At 34.2% G+C, this 21968-nt stretch overlaps 1 protein-coding gene across 1 annotated transcript in view; it reads right to left on the bottom strand.

Annotated features, from left to right (window-relative positions):
• The window catches only part of EXOC2 (exocyst complex component 2), a 277362-nt gene that overhangs the window by 93184 nt on the left and 162210 nt on the right, over positions 1–21968 (bottom strand). The window contains exons 19-23 of the mRNA XM_040460631.1: positions 21160–21240; positions 20642–20701; positions 19896–19957; positions 16026–16092; positions 11331–11447 (exon numbers count right to left, since the gene is read on the bottom strand). Of these exons, the coding sequence (XP_040316565.1) occupies positions 11331–11447; positions 16026–16092; positions 19896–19957; positions 20642–20701; positions 21160–21240 (387 nt within the window). The remainder of the gene's footprint in view (positions 1–11330; positions 11448–16025; positions 16093–19895; positions 19958–20641; positions 20702–21159; positions 21241–21968) is intronic.

Raw genomic sequence — 21968 nt, 5'->3', positions numbered from 1 at the left:
GACTTTAACCTGTTTAGAAAGCTGTAATCATCCAGACAGTATGGTACACACACAGACCAATGGAATAGAATAGAGAACCCAGAAATGGACCCACAACTTTATGGCCAACTAATCTCTGACAAAGCAGAAAAGAGTATTCAAAGGAAAAAAGACAGTCTTTTGAGCAAATGGTGCTGGGAGAACTGGATAGCATCGTGCAGAAAAATGAAACTGGACCACTTTCTTACACCATACACAAAAATAAACTCAAAATGGATGAAAGACTTAGATGTGAGACAGGAAATCATCAAAATCCTACAGGAGAAAACAGGCAGCAACCTCTTTGATCTCAGCCAGAGCAACTTCTTAATTGACATGTCTCCAAAGGCAAGGGAAATAAAAGCAAAAATGAACTATTGGGATCTCATCAAGATAAAAACTTCTGCAAAGCAAAGGAAACAATCAACAAAACTAAAAGGCAATGATGGAATGGGAGAAGATATTTAGCAAATGACATATCGGATAAACAGTTAATATCCAAAATCTATAAAGAACTTATTAAACTTAACATCTGGAAAACAAATAATCCAGTGAAGAAATGGGCACAAAACATTAATAGACACTTTTCCAAAGAAGACATCCACTGGCAAACAAACACATGAAAAGATGCTCAACATTGCTCATCATCAGGGAAATACAAATTAAAACCACACTGAGATACCACCTCACAATCTTCAGAGTGGCTAAAATTAACAACTCAGGAAACAACAGGTGTTGGCAATGATGCAGAGAAAGGGGAACCCTCTTGAACTGCTGGTGGGAATGCAAACTGGTACAGCCATTCTGGAAAACAGTGTGGAGGTTCCTCCAAAAATTAAAAATCAAATTACCCCATGACTGAGCAATTGCACTACTGGGTATTTAGCCAAAGGATACAGGAGTGCTGATTCGGAAGGGCACCTGCACCCCAATGTTTATAGCAGGCTGTTGACAATAGTCAAATTATGGAAAGAGCCTAAATGTCCATCAACTGATGAAGGAATAAAGAAGGTGTGGTATATATATACAATGGAATCCTACTCGGCTGTGAAAAAGAATGAAATCTTGCCATTTGCAACAACATGGATGGAACTGGAGGTTATGCTAAATGAAATAAGTCAGGCACAGAAAGACAAATATATGATTTCACTCACATGTGGAATTTAAGAAACACAACAGATGAACATAGGGGAAGGGAAAGAAAAATAAGATAAAAACAGAGAGGGAGGCAAACCGTAAGAGACTCTTAAATATAGAGAGCAAACTGAGGGTTGGTGGGAGTGGAAAGGAGGTGAAAATGGGTGATGGGCACTGAGGAGGGCGTGTGTTGCAATAAGCACTGGGTGTTGTATGTTAGTGATGAATCATAGGAATCTACTCCTGAAGCCAAGACTACACTACTTGGCAACTAAATTAGCTAACTTGGCAATAAATATAAAATAATAACAATAATAGTAATAAAATAAAAAATAAAAATAAAAACATTTTTTGCTAAAAATGCTTCTTAAAAAGTATGTTTCTGAGAAAGAAAATATAATTTTTAAAAAGTTATTTTCATTTCAAAGACAACAGAAAGGATACATTGACCTGAACAATCTTTAAAGAAATAAAATTATCAAACTATAATTAGAACATCTATCCAAGTGAATCTGGATGACTAGGTTCAGTCAAAGTAATATACTTTAAAAATTTTTTACAAATGGATGATGCTGTACAAATAGCAAAATGGCATTACTTTATGTTATTGAACCATAATTGTCAAATATGGACAAAATAAATGCCAATAACTGCTTCTTAAAAATAAACACTTAATCTCTGGTTGAGGCGGCACTATGAAAACAAATTTGAAAAAAGAACCAAGATAAAACAGGATATACTGTCACCCTGAAATAGAAGAACAGATGATGTCTCTAGGACTCAGGAAGAGCTATCGTTCCTTGCTTCCTTCACATTTCATTGTGATTCTAACCTGGTGACTTACTACTTATCTTCATCATTCCTAAAACTAATTTTTCCGTGAATTTTTTTATAATCAAGTTAACCGTCTTACATCCCATTGTTGAGGCTTCACTTAAATGCTCCAATCTTCTTCTCCTTAATAGGATAGTCTTTTACTTGACAATAGACTATTTTATTTGGTCACCTACAAAGAACGATCTAAGGGGCATGGGAAATAACTTTACTGCTACTACCTCCTACACTGATGTTTGATATCAAACCATTCTAGAGTAAGTTAATCATTTTCCTTTACTTAATAACTTCCAAAGAATTTCTGGAAATGAAAACAACTGAAATAAAATGTGAATAGACAGCAAATTTCAACAAGATTATATACAAATGAAGAAAAAGTCAATGAGAAGAGAAAGCTGAAGCAATTATTCCTAATCATTACAGAGAATTAAAGATGGGGGCAGGGGGAATGAAAGAATAATGTAAGAGACATGGAGAACAGAGTGAGAAGGTCTAACATATATCTAATAGGAGATCTTGAAGGACAGAAAAGAGTGAATAGGAAAGAATAAATATTAAAAGAGGTAACAGCTGACAAATTTCCAGAACTAATTAAAAGTATCAGAGACAAAGGAAAAAAGACAAACAAAACATATCAAGAGACACATAATAGTGGAACTATGAACTATTAGAGATAAAATTTAAAAAAATCTAGAAAGTAGCTAAAGAAAGACTTTAATATATCTCTCTAAGTAAATGACAAATTATAGACCAAAACACACAAAAGGAATGAATACAGAAGACAGAACAACATAATTCACAAACTTTATCTAATAGACATATATGAATGTGGTATTCAAAACTGAAAGATATAATCTCTTCAAGCAAGGGAGAATATTTAAGAAAACTCAAGTTTCAATAAAGTTAACAACATGACATTCTCTGAACTCAGCATGATTAAGTTAGAAATCTCTAACAAAGAGAAAACTATTTCCCATTATGGAAACTAATTGCTGCCTACTCCCCCCACCCCCACCACCAAAATTTTTTGGAAATTTAAAATCATGCTTCTATATATGTGGGTCAAAGAAAGCCTCAAAATTAGAAGATATGACAGAACAACTAAAATATCTTATGTTAATACGTGGCAAACAGCTAAAGTGATAGTCTGGAATGTTTATATTAAAAGGTAGAACAGTTTGGAATCAATGAGCTACATAAATAAAACAAGCTAAGGGCTCAAGTTACTGTGACAGAAAACAAGGACATAAAGAGAGATTAGTAAAGCTAAAATTTGGTTCTTGAGAAGACTCTAATAAAGTAAAAAGACTGAAAATACTAAGTCTAAAAAGGGTCACAGTCTTAGGTGCAGCTAAAATTGAAATAAGATGAAATAATCATAAAATAGTTTTATGTCAATAAATTTAGAAATTTAGGCAAAATGGACAAAGTCCAAAACAAAACAAAACAACATAGGTCACCACAACTAACAAGAAGAAACAGAAAATTCGAATGTTTTTTTTAACCACTGAAGAAATTGAACCAGTCATTAAAAACCATCTCACAAAGGCTTTACCACAGAGTTCTTGTAAATATTCAAAGAACAAATAATTCCAATGTTACATAAACTCAGAGGAAGAAAAAAGGGATATACTCTTTATTTTACAAATTAGCATAAGCTACATATAGCAACATGGATAAATCACAAAAATAATAGAGTAGAAAAAGCAACTCATTGAAAAATAGATACCATACAATCCCATTTATGCTATTTAAAAGTCAGAAACAGGTAACATTAAACAAGGTATTGTTTAGAAACCACAAATGCAAAAGTGACTGTCCATAAGGGAGACAGGATGATGCATATATGCAAAGCATGAAGGGTCCTGAGAATATGTTCCATTTTTCATCTCGGCGATGGATGCACTTGTTCATTTTATTTTTCTTTTTTTAAATTTTTTTTTTTAAATTTTTTTTTTCAATGTTTATTTATTTTTGGGACAGAGAGAGACAGAGCATGAACGGGGGAGGGGCAGAGAGAGAGAGGGAGACACAGAATCGGAAACAGGCTCCAGGCTCTGAGCCGTCAGCCCAGAGCCCGACGCGGGGCTCGAACTCACGGACGGCGAGATCGTGACCTGGCTGAAGTCGGGTGCTTAACCGACTGCGCCACCCAGGCGCCCCTTTTAAAATTTTTTTAACGTTTTATTTATTTTTGAGACAGACAGAGACAGAGCATGAAAGGGGGAGGGTCAGAGAGAGAGAGGGAGACACAGAATCCGAAACAGGCTCCAGGCTCTGAGCTGTCAGCACAGAGCCCGACGCGGGGCTTGAACTCACAAACCACGAGATCATGACCTGAGCAGCAGTTGGACGTTTAACCGACTGAGCCACCCAGGAGCCCCCATTTTATTTTTCTTATATCTCACACCTACAAAAGATCCAGTCTTTTGTACACATAAAATATGCAATATAAAAAATATATGAAAAAAATTAAATCTATTAAGGAAGTACACCAACGTTAACCTAATAGTAATGTAATGTGTTAAAATGTTATTCTAGGGTTACAAACAAAGCATCATAAGAATAAAGAAGAGGATTTGATCCATTTGGCAGTTTGGGAGAATGCATAAGTAGTCTTTCCACAGGATGGAACACCTGTATCTGAGACAGGTTTTGAAGGATGATCAAGATTTTGTCTAGTTGTGGTTGAGGAAAAGACATTCCAGACCAACAGAACAATACAGGCTATAGGTATATATTCTTAAAATAGAACCTGGTAAAAGCTGATGTTGAATGAATGTTAGTTGAAGGAATGAGTGAGCCGAAAAAAATAATATGAAATGCTCAAGGAAAGATGAGTGGCTAGAAATCTCTAACAAAGAGAAAATTAATTCCCAGAGTAGAAACTAACTGCTGTCCACCCCTCCCAATTTGGAAATTGGGTATTGTGCTAGATTTTAGGTACTGGAATACAGGAGATGAATGGCATGAGAGAAAGAGGTAAGAGGGGCCAGATTAAAACAATAGGAACAGCAGCCTAAGGAGTTTATGTTTTACTCCTCAGTCAATGAGGAGATGAACATAAGGCAAGGATGAAGAACAATATAATCAGATCTGTATTTCTGAAAACCCATCCAAGAAAGTCCATAGATAATGAGTTAAAGAGTGAAATTTAGAGCATAAGCAAAGCACTTAGAAGGTAGCTTTCCGCAACAGCACAATGACCAGATGATGAAAAAGAGCTGGTTGTGGACAGAAGAACAAATGAGGGAGGTAGAGACAGATTTGGATGATGGTTGAGTCCAGAACAATTCCCAAGACTCTGGCTTGCTGACTCAATGACTACTAAGGCAGAAAACACATAAAGAAAAGCTGGTCTGGAGGAAGAAAGAGGAATAAGTTTTTGGTTTGGGTAAGTTGATCTGAAATCGCAGTGGCAACTTTAGTGATGATGTCTGACAGGAAACAGATCTGCAGCCTAGGAATGAAATGCAAGCTAAAGATATAGATTGGGTAGGAATGCAAGCTGGTGTAGCCACTCTGGAAAACAGTATGGAGGTTCCTCAAAAAACTAAAAATAGAACTACCCTATGACCCAGCAATTGCACTAGTAGGCATTTATCTACGGGATACAGGTGTGCTGTTTTGAAGGGACGCATGCACCCCCATGTTTATAGCAGCACTATCAACAATAGCCAAAGTATGGAAAGAGCCCAAATGTCCATCGATGGATGAATGGATAAAGAAGATGTGGTATATATATACAATGGAGTATTACTCAGCAATCAAAATGAATGAAATTTTACTTGCAATTATATGGATGGAACTGGAGGGTATTATGCTAAGCGAAATTAGTCAGAGAAAGACTAAAAAAATCATATGACTTCACTCATATGAGGACTTTAAGAGACAAAACAGATGAACATAAGGGAAGGGAAACAAAAATAATATGAACACAGGGAGGGAGACAAAACAGAAGAGACTCATAAATATGGAAAACAAACTGAGGGTTACTGGAGGGGTTGTGGGAGGGGGGATGGGCTAAATGGTTAAGGAATCTACTCCTGAAATCATTGTTGCACTATATGCTAATTTGGATGTAAATTTTAAAAAATAAAATAAAAAAAGATATACATTTGGGACTCATGGGCATCAATGATAAATGAAGTGGTGGGAATAAATGAGCTCTAAGGAAAAGGTACAGAGTGTGAAGAGGAAACAAGCACAAGCCAAGAGAACAGAAACAGTACAGGAATAATGAAAGATAACTGTTTAGGTTGTTGAATTGTACCTGCTCAGGTTCAAGGTTTTTGATTTAGGACCCCACACCCTATCCAACTGATGACCAACGGTCTTACTTATTGCCAACTTTCCAAAGAGACTTAGTCTTTCTCTCATCTCCAAAGCAACTACTTCTATGTGAAATCTAATATCCTTCCTTGCTTTGGAAAAGCTTTTCTGATTTACTTTCTGTATTGGGGAAGCAATATTTTACTTTATAAATTACGAGGTTCTTGTGTCATTACTATTATCTCTTTATGTCTGTTTCATTTTTCCCTTACCATTTATAAAAGAACTTGAGGCAGTTAAATAAGGTCAAAAATCACCTTTTGTATGTAGTAGACAGGGACACATCTGATCAACTTATAATTCCTGTCTCTAACCTATTAATTTACAACTAACTTATTATATAAAAATAGCCTCTAAACAAAACTTAGCAGGAGAAGAAATGAGAGAAATAAAATATAAAGAGATAATATAATGAGGACACAAAACTATAGTCATTCACAAAATATGCTGAATTCAAATGGCTTCAATGAAACTTGAGAATTATATAAAATTAAGCTAGGGGCGCCTGGGTGGCGCAGTCGGTTAAGCGTCCAACTTCAGCCAGGCCACGATCTCGCGGTCCGTGAGTTTGAGCCCCGCGTCAGGCTCTGGGCTGATGGCTCAGAGCCTGGAGCCTGTTTCCGATTCTGTGTCTCCCTCTCTCTCTGCCCCTCCCCCGTTCGGCTCTGTCTCTCTCTGTCCCAAAAATAAATAAACGTTGAAAAAAATAAATAAATAAATAAATAAATAAAATTAAGCTAAAAAATAATCAAATATATAAAATATGGTATGTATGGTTCAAGTGATACAAAAATCTTTAAAACTGATTGCTGTATGTAAAGGATCTTTCTAGACATGTGAACAAAAGAAGCTGCCCTCTCCCCACCCACCATGTCAGAATTTCTGAAAGAGATTTAGGTGCATAAAATAAAACATCATTCAAGAATTTAATGCCAAAAAAAAAAAAAGAATTTAATGCCCAACTTGTTTAATGACTACAGTCCCAAGTCAGTCAAAAATCTGCAACTATACAAACTCTAAATTAGAAGTTCACTTTTTAAAGACTGGAACAGGTTAAAATAGCATTTTATGTAAGAAAAAAAATTCTTTGGAATTATGTAATTACAGCTACCACAATTATGTGCTAAAAGTTTATTAACCATATAGTTCTGGTCGTCTGTTCTCAAAGGTCTCAAGAGTTAATGACTTACAGCAAATTTGGTTTGAAAAACTCTGTATTTCCTTAACCTTGTAAGTATGTTTGTTTGTTTGTTTATTTAATTTTTTAAAAATGTGTATTTATTTTTGAGAGAGAGAGAGAGAGAGAGAGAGAGAGAGAGAGAGAGAGAACGCAGGCGAGGGGAAGAGAGAAGCAGACACATAATCGAAGCAGGCTCCAGGCTCTGAGCTGTCAGCACAGAGCCCAATGCGGGGCTCGAACCCACGAACCGTGAGATCATGACCTGAGCTGAAGTCAGAGACTCAACAGACTGAGCCACCCAGGAGTCCCTGTAAGTACCTTTAAAATGAATTCTACTAGAATATCAACAATGAACACATCAAAAAGTGTTAAACTACCAAATAGGGAAAGCATGCAAATTAAAATACCATGAAAGAGTATTTTTATCTATCAAATGAAAATATTAGCATCAGCAATGATGACCAAAATGTGATAAAACCAGCTGCTGAAAAGCAACCTGGCAATATTTACCAAGGGTCTTTGGAGCTCTAATTCTACTTCTAGGAATCAGTTTTGAGAAAGTAATAAAACATGTCATCAAAGATTATCTTTACCTCTCAGTCACAACAATAAAAATAACCTTAAGGTTCCCACTAGGAAACAATTTAAAAAAAAAAAAGGTACATCCACATTAACTATCATAAGACACAAAACTCACATCTACCTATTTAATAAAGGTCTTCACAACAGAATAGTCAACAGAAAAAGATATATTCAATACAAACTGAATTCAGAAAAATGTTTCATATTTTATTATATATACACATATAGGTATATGGTATATATAAAGTGCTGCTTACTATTACTAGATATACTAAAACACAACAGTGTTTATCTTGGGGTATTATAGATAATTAATTTTTTTAGACTTTTCAGTATATATTTTTAAAAAATGTTTATTTATTTTGGGAGAGAGAGCATGCACATGCAAGCGGGGGAGGGGCAGAGAGAGAGACAGAGAGAGAGGCAGAGACATGGAAAGGGAGAGGGAGAGGGAGAGGGAGAGGGAGAGGGAGAGGGAGAATCTTAAGCAGGCTTCACTCTCAGCACAGAGCCCAACATGGGGCTTGATCCCACAACCTCAAGATTATGATCTGAGCCAAAATCAAGAGTCAGACACTCAATGGACTGAGCCACCCAGGTGCACCAGTATTTCTCCTTGCTAAAAATAATGATTGCTCTTACTTTTATAAGCAGGAGAAAATGTATGCCTGGGAAAACACATTTTCAAGGCTTACAATAAAGCAAAATGGAATTGGCAATGCAAATGGAAGTGCATACAAATGACAAGACACTCACTGCTGGAACTTGCCATTTGGGATCCAACAGCACAAAGTCCATTTAAGGCTTATAATAGGGCTTATTTTAAAAGAGGTAACCTATAGGACGAGTTTGATACACTGATCTGATGAATTACCATTTAATGTTGTTTCATAAAGTCCAAAACCATATACATTAGCCAACTGACTTCATGTCCTGTTTGGTTTATTTTCATGGGAACAATTTTGTTTTTTATTTTAAGATGTATGGTACTGGACCAGAAAGCATTCTGGATTCAGAATTAGAATACTTAATTTTAGGTTCTGCTTTGCCCTGCTACTTACAGGTCAAGTCATGAACATCTCTAAGCATATTTCCATATGAAAAAAAAAAACAGAGTTAATAATATTTTCCTTAATTACTTCACAGAGTTATTTGCACCAAAAAAATGTCTATATGAAATCATTCCAGTTTTAAATGATCATTGATCATTAAATTTTAACAAACTCCTGAAACATATAGTTATTAGTGTACTGTTTCTATATTAAAATTAATTCCGCTTTTGAAGAGGAGGATCAAGATGAAGGGAATTAACAACTGGACATTTTCACACTTCTACTGGTAGAAGTACTAATAAGAAAGCAGAAGGAAATATGCCTAGAAGACCCTCAGTAAACCACCAATCCTTTCTGGAAGGAGATCTGAGAGAATGTCTAATGTCTTGTGACACTAAATTAGAAGTCCATAATGCACTGTTATTTCCAAGAGCAGAAACAGAGTGACAACATGGATAACAAACTATTTGTGTAAACAATGTGCCCCATAGTTTCGCTGGGATCTTTGCCTCTAGAGTTGTCATTTGAGAAGGGAACTATGTAAAACAATGGAACTTGGCAGTGTTTTTCCATTAATGCAAGAAATATATTTTACTTGGTTGGCATCATGAAATTAATGGATTCACTCATAATAAACAAAATCAGCACATCTACTATCATCTAAATCTAGTTTACTGCCTATTCATTTAATATACAATTAATGATTTCAAAGTATTCAATGTCAATGATTAAAAAAAATCCTAATTCTGAGTGTGAAATATAGCCCATCATTTAGCCTAAGCTGTACCCCCAGATCCAATAACATATTACCTTGATTTCAAAATAATATCAAGACTAGGAAGGATATCAAAGGCATGTCAATTTCATTCTATTTCTTTATTACACAAGCTGAAGCAACAATTACTACTCATAACTTTGTAAAAACCTAAAGAAAACCAAGCTTACTGCTTCTGTTATATGCAAGTCCTAATCATTTTATGTGTTTTTAAATGATCAAAAAACTGTTCAATAAATATATTTGTGTCACTATTGTTACTGCACAAAAGCAAAGTGCCCACTTTCTACAAATACTAATTCTTTACTGCAAGAGAGCATCTTGCAATTCTCATCACAAAAATTTCTGGAAATAAACTGAACATTTGACCCTATAGCCTTAAGTCACAACATTTCTCATCAGGATGATTAATCTTTACAAAAAGGCAGGAAAACAAGACAGAGCCACCCACTTTGACATTTTCATTCTTTGAAGAAAAAAAAAATCCATTTCTAGTTCACAAAATGGAACTATCACTTATAAAAAGCATGCAATCCATCACAAGTACTTTTTGATTATAAGATTAACAAGATCATTATCTTTCTTATTTTTTGCACTGAGAAAACTGTAAAAATGGTTCTTCGTTTTACTTAGAAATCTGATAAATCTTTGCCCAAGAACCAACCAACCTTTAATAACAAGGTTCCTTCATTTTTTTCCTTTTCTGCTTACTTGAAAAATATCAACAACAAAGTATAATATCCAAAAAAAAAAAACCCTATTCCATGGATTTATACAGGACTCAGTTTTGTCCGACTTTGCTACATCCATGGATTGGAGAGTAGAAAGCATATTATTTTTCAGTTAAGTTATTAAGCATCCTAAAGCAGTTGTAAGCCAGGCTCGTGTTGTGTGTATCTGTGTCTGTGTGTGTCTCTGTGCTTGTGCACCTGTACCCATGCTTAAGTAGTAAAAAGCAAAAGCATCACTGTGGTCATTTGGAAAGGGGGAAAGGAAGAAGTGTGCATAAGCAGGAAAAGGTTTTTCTGCAGGCTCAGGGAGTTTGCTGTTGGCTCTAAAGTAAAAGCTTTAACCTAAAAGGAGACAAATATGAGATGATTCTTAAAGATTTCGGTTTGAAACCTTTCTTTCCTATTTCCTTCCCTTACTTTGAGCAGGTTAGGTGGGGAGTAAATCAGTTTTCACCTTGAGAAAGCTCTGATCTAGAGGAAAGAAGAGAATATTAACGATTCAAGGTGAGTTTTAAGGACAGGAATCATTCAAAGTCAGGGTGGAGTGAAGATGGGGAAGGAACATGGATGTGGGGAGGATCAGGAGAGAAAAGTTTAGGAAAACCAAAAGAGAAAGGGTGCTGGGAAAATAGTTTGGAAACTAAATTGATAAAACCACCAACTTGTTCAATTTAACATAATTTATTTACCTGTGTTATTTTTTCTATTCCCTGGAAGTTGTGCTTTTCAAAATGTTCTGCTATATTTAGGAAGGTGTGACGTTCTAGGTAGCAGCAGTTACTTAGGACTATCAAAAGTCTCTGTTCCTAAAAGCAAAACAAATATTTAGAAAATTATCTTCATAGTAACAAATTGAGAGTTAACACTTATTAAATTTAATTATACTCTCTTATAATTCAATAGTGTAATTACAATGTCAATATTCAATGTTTTACTTTCCATGGTTCCTTCTTTCCCAATAATAACATAAAGAAAAACAATACAATTCTATGATTCTACTAACTGCTTGTTATTACATAATACACTAAAGAGTCAAATAATGCTGCCTTTGAAATTTAATAGCTATATGGAAAAACAGTTAGCTAGTAAGCTGTTGTTCTTATGAAAGGGGTTCTGCTTTGTTGGTTATTCTACCTAATATTTTTTGCACCAAAAAATGCTATAAAAAGGGGTATTTTAAAATAATTACAAAAAATGCATAAACTCATAGAAAATAATTTACAAATTTTTCATAACTTGAGAGAGAATTGCAATGCTATCCATATGATGGGCTCCTTCGAAAAACTGGGCCTTCACAGATGTTTTTATGTAGAACAGTTTCCCTCCTATGGGGAGTGATGGGACAGGAGCTAGGAACTCTCCCACAGTAACAGTCATGAAGAGGGCTAAAACCTCATATTCTGTACTCTCCAGGGTTCTAGCCACTTTAAGGTAATTTCTTATCAAAATTACCAGACCTCAAGGCTGATGAATAAACATCACTTTACAATTCAGAAGAACTATTTTTGTAAACAAAATTCCAGGAATGGCATTTGTCACTGCTGTTATGGCTCACCAAGAACACTTTCCCATGCTCCCTCAGTGTCAGAGCATTCTCTAGAACAATTTTGAGTAATTTAGAGCCTTGATTGAAGATCCCTTAACTAAACACTAAGGCAAAAGTACTTTTCCAGGAAAAATTTTCAGCCATATTTTACTTACTGTTTTGTCTATAACTCATGTTAAAGTCAATATAATAAATGTGAGGAAAAACAATATAATAGATACGGAAAATAAATATATCCTTGTTTTTTGAGGTATATTCTGAACTCAAATGTCAAGCATAGCTATATCTCCCAATAATTTCATTTAGCTCCATCAAAAATTTTAAAACTTTCTAGATTTCTTTATTTAAAATATTACTATATTGCTAGCTGAATTTGGCCTATTCAACAAATGTAACTGAAGGGCAAGGAGTTATTAAATGCCTTCAAAGAAATGAAAGGTTGTTAGTGGTCTTGAATGAATCTGTGGATGGGAAATAAATTATAAAACAAGGAAAACAGGGTTATGGTATATATACCACTCCTCCACATTTTGTGAATAAATGGCAAGTAAGAACCAGAAAGAATGTAGTAAACAGACCTGCATAGGCACTCAGGCCACACTTGGGGAGGGGTATATTCCCTCTTGCCCCATACCTGGTGTTACCATTATGGGGTCCTCATAAAGAACATGAAATAAAGTAAGCGTAAAGTTTCATCAGCTGCTCTAAACATGCTCTGCTCTGCAAAAATCTCAATTGGTTTTTCAGTTGTAAGATCAATCCTCAATTACCTTTCCCTTCAAGAGTCTTCCCCCCAAATATTAGCCTTATCTAATAGACCCCTAAGCCTGCCACATCTTCTTTGCCTGGTTAATTAACTCTCTTAATTTTTCTCTTTGTAATTTGCATGGTTCTTCCCCCAAAATGGAAAAATGATTTGAGTGATTTGAAGTCTTACTCTTGATAAGCGTTTTTTTCTTCTCAAATCTAACCAATCATAAGAAGTGAAAGTGGGAGGAACTGAACACAAATAATCAAATTCTTAAACTTGGATGACAAATTAAAAGCTTATTAACAATTTAGATGAATATGTATGTTTGAAAATAACAACTCAACCTATCAAAGATAGTACTTGCTAATTAGGCTATGGCTTTATGTATTATTTCAATTATTTTTCAAAGAATCTCTCAGATGTAGGCATTACCATCCCAATTTTGTCCAGCAGAAAATTAGACAACCTCAATGACATGTTCAAGATTCTTCAGTTAGTAAAAAGACCAGGCAAACCTAAACCTCTTCCTTACCATAACTGTTTCTCTGCTGGATGAGAGAACAAGACCCTAAGAAGATCTTGATAATCTGTACCAAATCTAATGAGAGATCATCCAAATGTAGCAAAACAGGAACTGAATTTGGTACCAAATGAATAATTTTAGGGAGCAAAATGGGAGCGACAAGGACCTTGATTAGCAGAATCAAGTATGAAACACCTGGAGTTTGGCTGACAGTAAACTCAATAGGAGTCAATAGAGGTGTTAACATAAGGTGTAGTTCTGGCTGCTTCCCAGTTACCAGGGTCACATCAGAGTCCTATACTCCACCCTTGAAAAAGGACAGAAATAGACTAATAGGAAAACCACTGCCATATTAACTAGGAAATGCCTAAATGATTTAGGGTCTTAACCAAGAAAAAGGAAGATTCCAAGCCTATACAACAACTGTTTTCAAACACTGGAAAGATTGTCATGTAGAAATTAGGCTTGTTCTAAAGGACAGAGAAAAAAGCACAGCTGGCCCAATAACTCACAAGGCCCTTCTCAATTTAGCTCTTTCCTCCAGCCTGTGTCCTTCTCTAGTCTTCTTTCTATGTTCACAGTGGAAAAAATGGTTTAAACTCACTACATCAACTTCCTCAGCTCCTACTGGATCTTGACCCAGGGCATACAGATGGCCCATTAGCAATCCACTGATATGTTTCCTCTACAGTCACACATGACCAACTAACTGTCAAGCCCACAAGGCTCTAGTTTTCATTTGACCCCACCTAATCCTCCATCAGTCTGCAATACTGTTAAATATTCTTTGGTTAAACACGCTTTTCTATCTTTCTCAAGAACACTGCTCCATCTGGATTTTCTTCTTTTTCTCTATTATTCTTTTTCAGAAAACTTTGAGGCTCTCTGCTTCTGGCCATCTCATAAATACTAATATGTCCCAAATTATTTTTATATATTATATTAATTTTATACATTTGGCCCTCCTCTCATTCTACTAGTAGTTTTCACAGTATACTCATCCACTCCCAGGTCTTATCTTGCTTATACAGTTGACCCTTGAACAACACAGGTTTGAACTGCAGTGGTCCACTTACATGCAAATTTTTTTCGAGGCAAACACAGCACAGTATTATACAGTAATTTTCTCTTCCTTATGATTTTATTAACATTTTTTCTCTAGCTTACTTTATTGTAATACAGCATATAGTAATAACACAAAATATGTGTTAATTGACTATTATTGCTAAGATTTTCACTCAACAGTAACTATTTGTAGTTAAGTTTTAGGGAAGTCAAAAGTTATACATGGATTTTCGATTGAACAGGGCATTGGTGTCCCTAATCCCCATATGTTCAAGGATCAAGTGTAAATTACTAATTCACAAATCTGTATCTAGATTTCTCTCTTGGGGTCCAGGCAAGTGTATCTAATCACCCACTAAATATCTCTCCTTGAATGTCACTCATTCAGTACATCTGGTCCCAAACAAAATTTTTAATCTCTCCTAATATAACAAATTTCTTATTTAGTAATTCACACTTATAGTGTGGAATGAATGAATGAATGAATGAATGAATAAATAAATAAATATAGTGTTTGTGGGAATAATATAGGGCAGGAAATTTTGGTCATATGTTTTCTTTATGAGAGATACACATACATATATACATATACACAGCCACATCCTTCAAGAAAATGACAAACCAGAGGGGGTTATTTTTTTTAAGATGGATGGGTTTAGAATTGAAAAAAAAAAAAAAAAAAATAGATGGGTTTGGATTTCAAGACCTGAATTTATACATATAATAAAGTATGTGTGTGAATCATCCCTAAATACATATATATGTTGAAAACCAATCTAAGTGTGTGTGTGTATGTATGTGTATATATATACACACACATATATATATAAAAGGTAGTATAATTTTGTTTTTGCTATGGAACTTTATGTTCAAATGAAATACTATTAGAAACTATTAGGAATCAGAGCTTCTCTGATTAAAGGGGAAGAGTATGGGGAAATGGGCCCTTTTCTTCTGCTTCCTCTGCAGCTTTCACACACCAGGGAACCACTAGGGCATGTATTTTCACAGTCACAAACCTGCATAATGCAGGAGTAGATGGAATTACTTAAGTTACAACTTTGGCTAAAGAGTTTTAAAGTGTGGAATACATATAAAATTATATTTTTACTAAAATTTTCACAAAAAACCAGCCCCAAAGTATAGAGCAATATATTATAGCAGTTATACAATAGCAATCAAAGTAATTTAGGCTGATTTGTAAGTCATTATATAGTTTTTTTTTTTTAATTTTTTTTTTTCAACGTTTATTTATTTTTGGGACAGAGAGAGACAGAGCATGAACGGGCGAGGGGCAGAGAGAGAGGGAGACACAGAATCGGAAACAGGCTCCAGGCTCTGAGCCATCAGCCCAGAGCCCGACGCAGGGCTCGAACTCACGGACCGCGAGATCGTGACCTGGCTGAAGTCGGACGCTTAACCGACTGCGCCACCCAGGCGCCCCAAGTCATTATATAGTTTTAAAATATGTTTAGCTTTCTATTTATCATCTTACTTACAGAAGTCAAACTGAAGTCTTCATGGATACTTCCAAACAAATCAGGAGAAGAAACATCAACAGAAAGACTAAATACAAAAACAAGTAAGAGAACAGTGACAATTAAAGTACTAAAATTAAAAATGTTAATATAATGTTATATGCTTATTACACCTTAGTTAAAAAATGCAATAAACCCTATGTAAATTTGACTTTAAAATCTTGGTCAAAAATCTCATAACTCTGTTTTTTATATTAAACAATTAACAGCTCAAAGTAGACACTATAGGCTATCTATTAACAGAGGCCATATGACATTTGCTTTTGGATCTTCCCAATACTCAGTTAAATTTTTTAAAAATCACCAAAGGGGAAAATACCAAATAGTTTAGTTTTTAGGTATAGACTAAATTAATTGAAATGTTTTTGCCTATCAGAATCTCCAGAGGGCTTTTTCAAGCTCATTTTCATAGTAAATCACTTATAGGTGAGTTCAGTTAGGAAATTAGTTAATAACCAACAAGTGACCAGATATACAAAATTGCAGGGAAGGATATACTATAAATCTACTGATTAGTTGATATAATAGAATCATAATAAACACTTCAGTGAAAATTCTTTTCTTTAAACCTAACCAATGGATTTTAGATTCATATGGAACACTAAATAGATGAAAATAATAAATAATATCTTAACAGAAGCAATAAAAGGGTACCAATCTTAAAAATAATAAAAAATGAACTAAAGAACATTAAAATAACACAAACTGGTATAAAACATATATGAATGAATGGAACAGAAAATACAGTTAAGAAATATATAGAGAACCCTAAAGACTTCACCAAAACAACTAAAATTAATAAATGACTTTAGTGAAATCATAGGATATAAAACCAATGTGCAGAAATCCGTTGCATTTCTATACATCAATAATGAAGCAGCAGAAAGACAAATTAAGAAAAAAATCCCATTTACAACTGCACCAAAAATAATAAAATACCTAGGAATAAACTAACCAAACAGGTGAAAGATCTGCACTTTGAAAACTAAAACAATGATGAAAGAAACTGAAGATGACACAAAGAAATGGAAAGATATTCCATGTTCATGGATTGGAAAAACAAATACTGTTAAAATGCCTATGCTACCCAAAGCAATCTACACATAATGCAATCCTTATTAAAATACCAATAGCATTTTTCAGAGCTAGAACAAACAATCCTAAAATTTGTACAGAAGCACAAAAGATCCCAATTAGCCAAAGCATTCTTGAAAAAGAAAAGCAAAGCTGGAGGCATCACAATTCTAGACTTAAAGTTATACTACAAAGCTGCAGTGATCAAAACAGTTATGGTACTGGCACAAAAACAGACACATAGATCAATGAAAGAGAATAAAAAACCCAGAAATAAATCCACACTATATGGTTAAGGCAAGAATAACCAATGGGAAAAGGACAGCCTTTTCAATAAATGGTGTTGGGAAAACTGGACAGCCACATTCAAAACAATGAAACAACTGCTTTCTTACACCATACACAAAAATAAATTCAAAATGTATGAAAGCCCTAAATGTGAGACTTGAAACTTTAAATCCTAGAAGAGAACACAGGTAGTAACCTCTTTGACATTGATCATAGCAACTTTTTCTAGATAACTTCCCTGATGCAAAGGAAACACAAACAAAAATAAACTATTGGACTATAACAAAATAAAAAGCTTCTGCACCCCAAAGGAAACACTCAACAAAACTAAAAGGCAACCTATGGAATGAGAGAAGGTATTTACAAATGACATATCCAAAAAAAGGTTAGTTTCCAAAAATTATAAAGAACTCTAAAACTCAACACCCAAAGAACAAATAATCCAATTTAAAAATAGGCAGAAGGGTGCCAGGGTGGCTCAGTCAGTTAAGTGTCCAACTCTTGATTTCAGCTCAGGTCATGATCTCACGGTTTGTGAGTTTTAGCCCCATGTCAGGCTCTGAGCAGACAGCATGGAGCCTGCTTGGGATTCAATCTCTCTCTGATCCTCTCCCATCTCAAAATAAATACATAAACATTTTTTAAAAATAGGCAGAAGACATGAAAAGACATTTCTCCAAAGAAGACATCCAGATGACCAACAGACACATGAAAAGATGTTCATCACAAATCATCAGGGAAATGCAAATCAAAACTACAATGAGATATCACCTCACACCTGTCAGAATGGCTAAAATCAACAATACAAGAAACAAAAGGTGTTGGTGAGGGTGTGGAGAAAAAGGAACGCTTATGTAGTATTAGTGGGTATCCAAATTGGTGCAGCCACACTGGTGCAGCCACTCTGGAAAACAGTATAGAAGTTCCTCAAAAAGTTAAAAATAGAACTACACTATGATCCAGCAGTTGCACTACTGGGTCTTTCCCCAAAGGATACAAAAGTACTGATTCCAAGGGACACATACACTGTGATATTTATGGCAGTTTTATCAACAATAGCCAAATTATGGAAAGAGTCTAAATGTCTATCAACTAATGAATGGATAAAGAAGATGTAGTATATATGCAAAGGATTATTCCTCAGCCATAAAAAAAAAAAAAAAAAAGGAATGAAATCTTGCCATTTGCAGCAAGGTTGATAAAGCTAGAGGGTATTAAGCTAAGCAAAATAAGTCAGTCAGAGAAAGACAAATACATGATGATTTCACTCATATGTGGAATTTAAGAAACAAAACAAAGAGAAAAAGAGAAAGCATGAGAAAGAGACAAACCAAGAAACAGACTCTTAATTTTAGAGAGCCGATGGTTACCACAGAGGAGAGAGTAAAGGGACAGGTTAAATAGGTGATAGAATTAAGGAGTGCACTTGTGATGAGCACCATGGGATATATGGAATTATACTGCACACCTGAAACTAATGTAACACTGTATGTTAACTATACTGGAATTTAAAATAAAATAAAATAAAATAAATAAAAAGTTCAGAAATATATTGCACTATTTAGTAGAATTCAATGGTGTCTGAAACAGAAATTGCAACAAAATAATATGGAAAGAAAGACTTATTAATCAACAATATCAGCAAACTGATTAACAATACAAGTTCTTGGTGGATTATGTTAAATATATAAAATCAAATCACAGAAAAACTAGAAGAGTTAAGTATTTATTAGGTCTCAGAGAAGTAATAGTATTATATACCTAAAGGCAAAAAACCAATACCAAGAAAATCACAAAAATGGAAAACTTCTGCAATTATCAATTACAGATATAAGAGGCATCTATTTCAGTATTTAACCTTAGGTGCAGAAAAGTTACACGTGTCAAATACATTCAGGTATCATTCAGATAAAATAGATTTCTGAAAGACCCTATAGAACATTATAAAATAATTATTACCAGAATTCATAAATATTAACAATCAAAATGTGTTCTTCTGGAGCTCAAATAACTAAGCCCGACCCTGACTTAATTCTACTAGCAAAATTAGTCTTTAACAAAAGTATTGCTAAATCTCTAACACCAGAATTCTAAAGGTTATCAACTAGGAGTTATATAATTTTCATTCTTATTATTTATAAAACTTGTTCCTTTCAATAATTAGTAAGCTAATAAGGTGTTCAGTTTGCTCAACATGTCTCTAGTAATACTAATTAAGATGAGTTCAGAAGATAAATCATATAAAAAATATAGGTCAAATATATAAAAATATGATTTCTTTTATTATTATTATTTTTTTAATATATGAAATTTATTGTCAAATTGGTTTCCATACAACACCCAGTGCTCATCCCAACATACGCAATCTATCTCTTCCATTGCCTTAGGATATAAGATCACATATAAAACATTATTCTGTATTTTTAATCTTCCTAAATACATCAATGAGGTTAGTGTTAGTTTACTTACTGTGTAGTATCTACATCTGCATCAGGCTTAGTGCTCAACTGTTCCAGACAGTATATAAAAATCTAAGTCAAAAATAAGAAGTTTCAGTGGCATGAACTCTTAGATACTGATATATTTGGACATTAAAAGTAATTTTATGTAAATAAAAAACCAGAAATATATATACTGTGTTATATATGTATGTATGTATGCATGTATATCTCCCAGAAGTGATAGAATATATATCCTATATAACTGTTTATGTATGCTCTGGGTATATATATGACAATGTATATAACATAAGTGATGGTCAATTAAAAGCATCTGTGTTTCTCTCTGACTATAAAATCTTGAATATATTTTAGGAAAAAGACCTTTTCCTTCCTCTCATCCACTCAGTCACATGCTCAACTTTATTAATGTCCTGACTAAGCGCTGGTTCCAATCAAAGAATTTCATACTCTAGATACGGTATAAACAACTATCACATCATTGTATTTGTGCTCTAAGAGAAATAAATGTAAAGTACAATGAGAACACAAAAAAAGCAAGTATAATATAAAGGGGTATTGCTAGAATAAGTTGGAATTAACCATACCTTGAACTTTATTTTTGTTACCTTACTTCCTATAAACTATTATGGACTCAGATAAGATGAAAAAATAATACACATTCAATATATGTTATACATGTATTATTAATAGGAGGAAGTTTACTATAATTTGCATTATTTCAGGCTTCAGGGCATCAGTACTTTTACATATTACCTGCATGATATTGATGCTGAGTTGACAAACCTCCTCCTGTGTTTTAGGTTGTTGAAAGACCTATAAGGAAGAATTTTGATGAAAGTTTTTAGATTTAGCTAAGAAAACAAAACTTTTTGTTTGTGAAGTTCCATATAAAAAAATCACTTATGGGAAACTGCTTCCAGTGTGGGTAACCTTACTCCAAAAGGGACAGGTATGAAGAGCTGCCCTACAGGCAGTGTTTTGGCGCCTGTGTAAGACACTGGCATGGAGCTGGTTGACAACATCCAGGTCAGTTATTCTCTCTGTATACAAAGTGCCAACAATTCCAAGTACTCTACCTACAACACTTACATTCACATTTTAACTTCTATCAGCCTATCTGGGAACCAAGAAATCGACACACAAAATCAAATAAAACAAATAAGTATCTGAGGGAAAAGGTCTTTTGTGCTGAAATGACTCATTTACAACTGTGATTCCCAAGGGTTCCTGGGAAAGTCTGAAACAGAAGTTGAATTTAATAGAAAACTTACACTGGCTTCTCCAGGCTTGCACTCTACAACTCCTTTAAGTGACTGCAGAGAATGTATAATGCACTGTTCAAATTGACATGGCTGAAGGAAAAAAAAAAAAGTACATTACCTTAAAATTCAAAAACAAGCAATGGTTAAGACATTTAACAGAAGCAAATTATGGCCCCAAACTCTCAATTTTATAGATTTATTGAAAGGAAAACAGATGCAAACAACTTGACAAATAATCTCCAACCCATCAAGATTTAGATTTGGCAAGTTTGCACTTAATATTTAAATATGGGTAAATCTTAACTCTAAGTACATCTAATTCAAATAGAACAGAAATCGGGTATAATTAAAATTCTTCTTAAAAATCCTACTCTTCTAAGAGGGAAATGACTTGATGAAGAACAGATACAGCAAGTTTATATTTTAAACACTACTTTGAAGATATATTCTGAGCTCAATCTTTCAGATCTTTCACATCTCTGGTAGTGTTCAACAAAATTTAATGTTACTAATAATGATTTGTAGAAGGTCCAGGAAATTCAATTCAAAAGTCATTACAGTCATTTTTTATATACATTGTCATAAAATAAGTGAAGATATGTCCAACAACTGGCATTCAGATAAATCTGAATGAATTGTAACATCTTAGCTCCTACTGTACTTAAGGTTTCACTTTGTGCTAGGCATACTCTAAGTGATGGGGATATAGGAATAAGATTGAGTTCTCATTAAGTGTATGCTCTAGGATAAGAGTCACAACCAAAAAAGCCACAGTCAACAAAACTGTTACTTTTTACTAAAAAAAAAAAAAAAACACA

Source organism: Herpailurus yagouaroundi, unplaced genomic scaffold, assembly GCF_014898765.1.
Source record: "Herpailurus yagouaroundi ecotype Mexico unplaced genomic scaffold, PumYag 250, whole genome shotgun sequence".
In the NCBI taxonomy this organism is placed as follows: Eukaryota; Metazoa; Chordata; class Mammalia; order Carnivora; family Felidae; genus Herpailurus; species Herpailurus yagouaroundi.
Note: the sequence above shows the minus strand (reverse complement) of the source record. Positions and strands in the feature narration are given on the sequence as shown.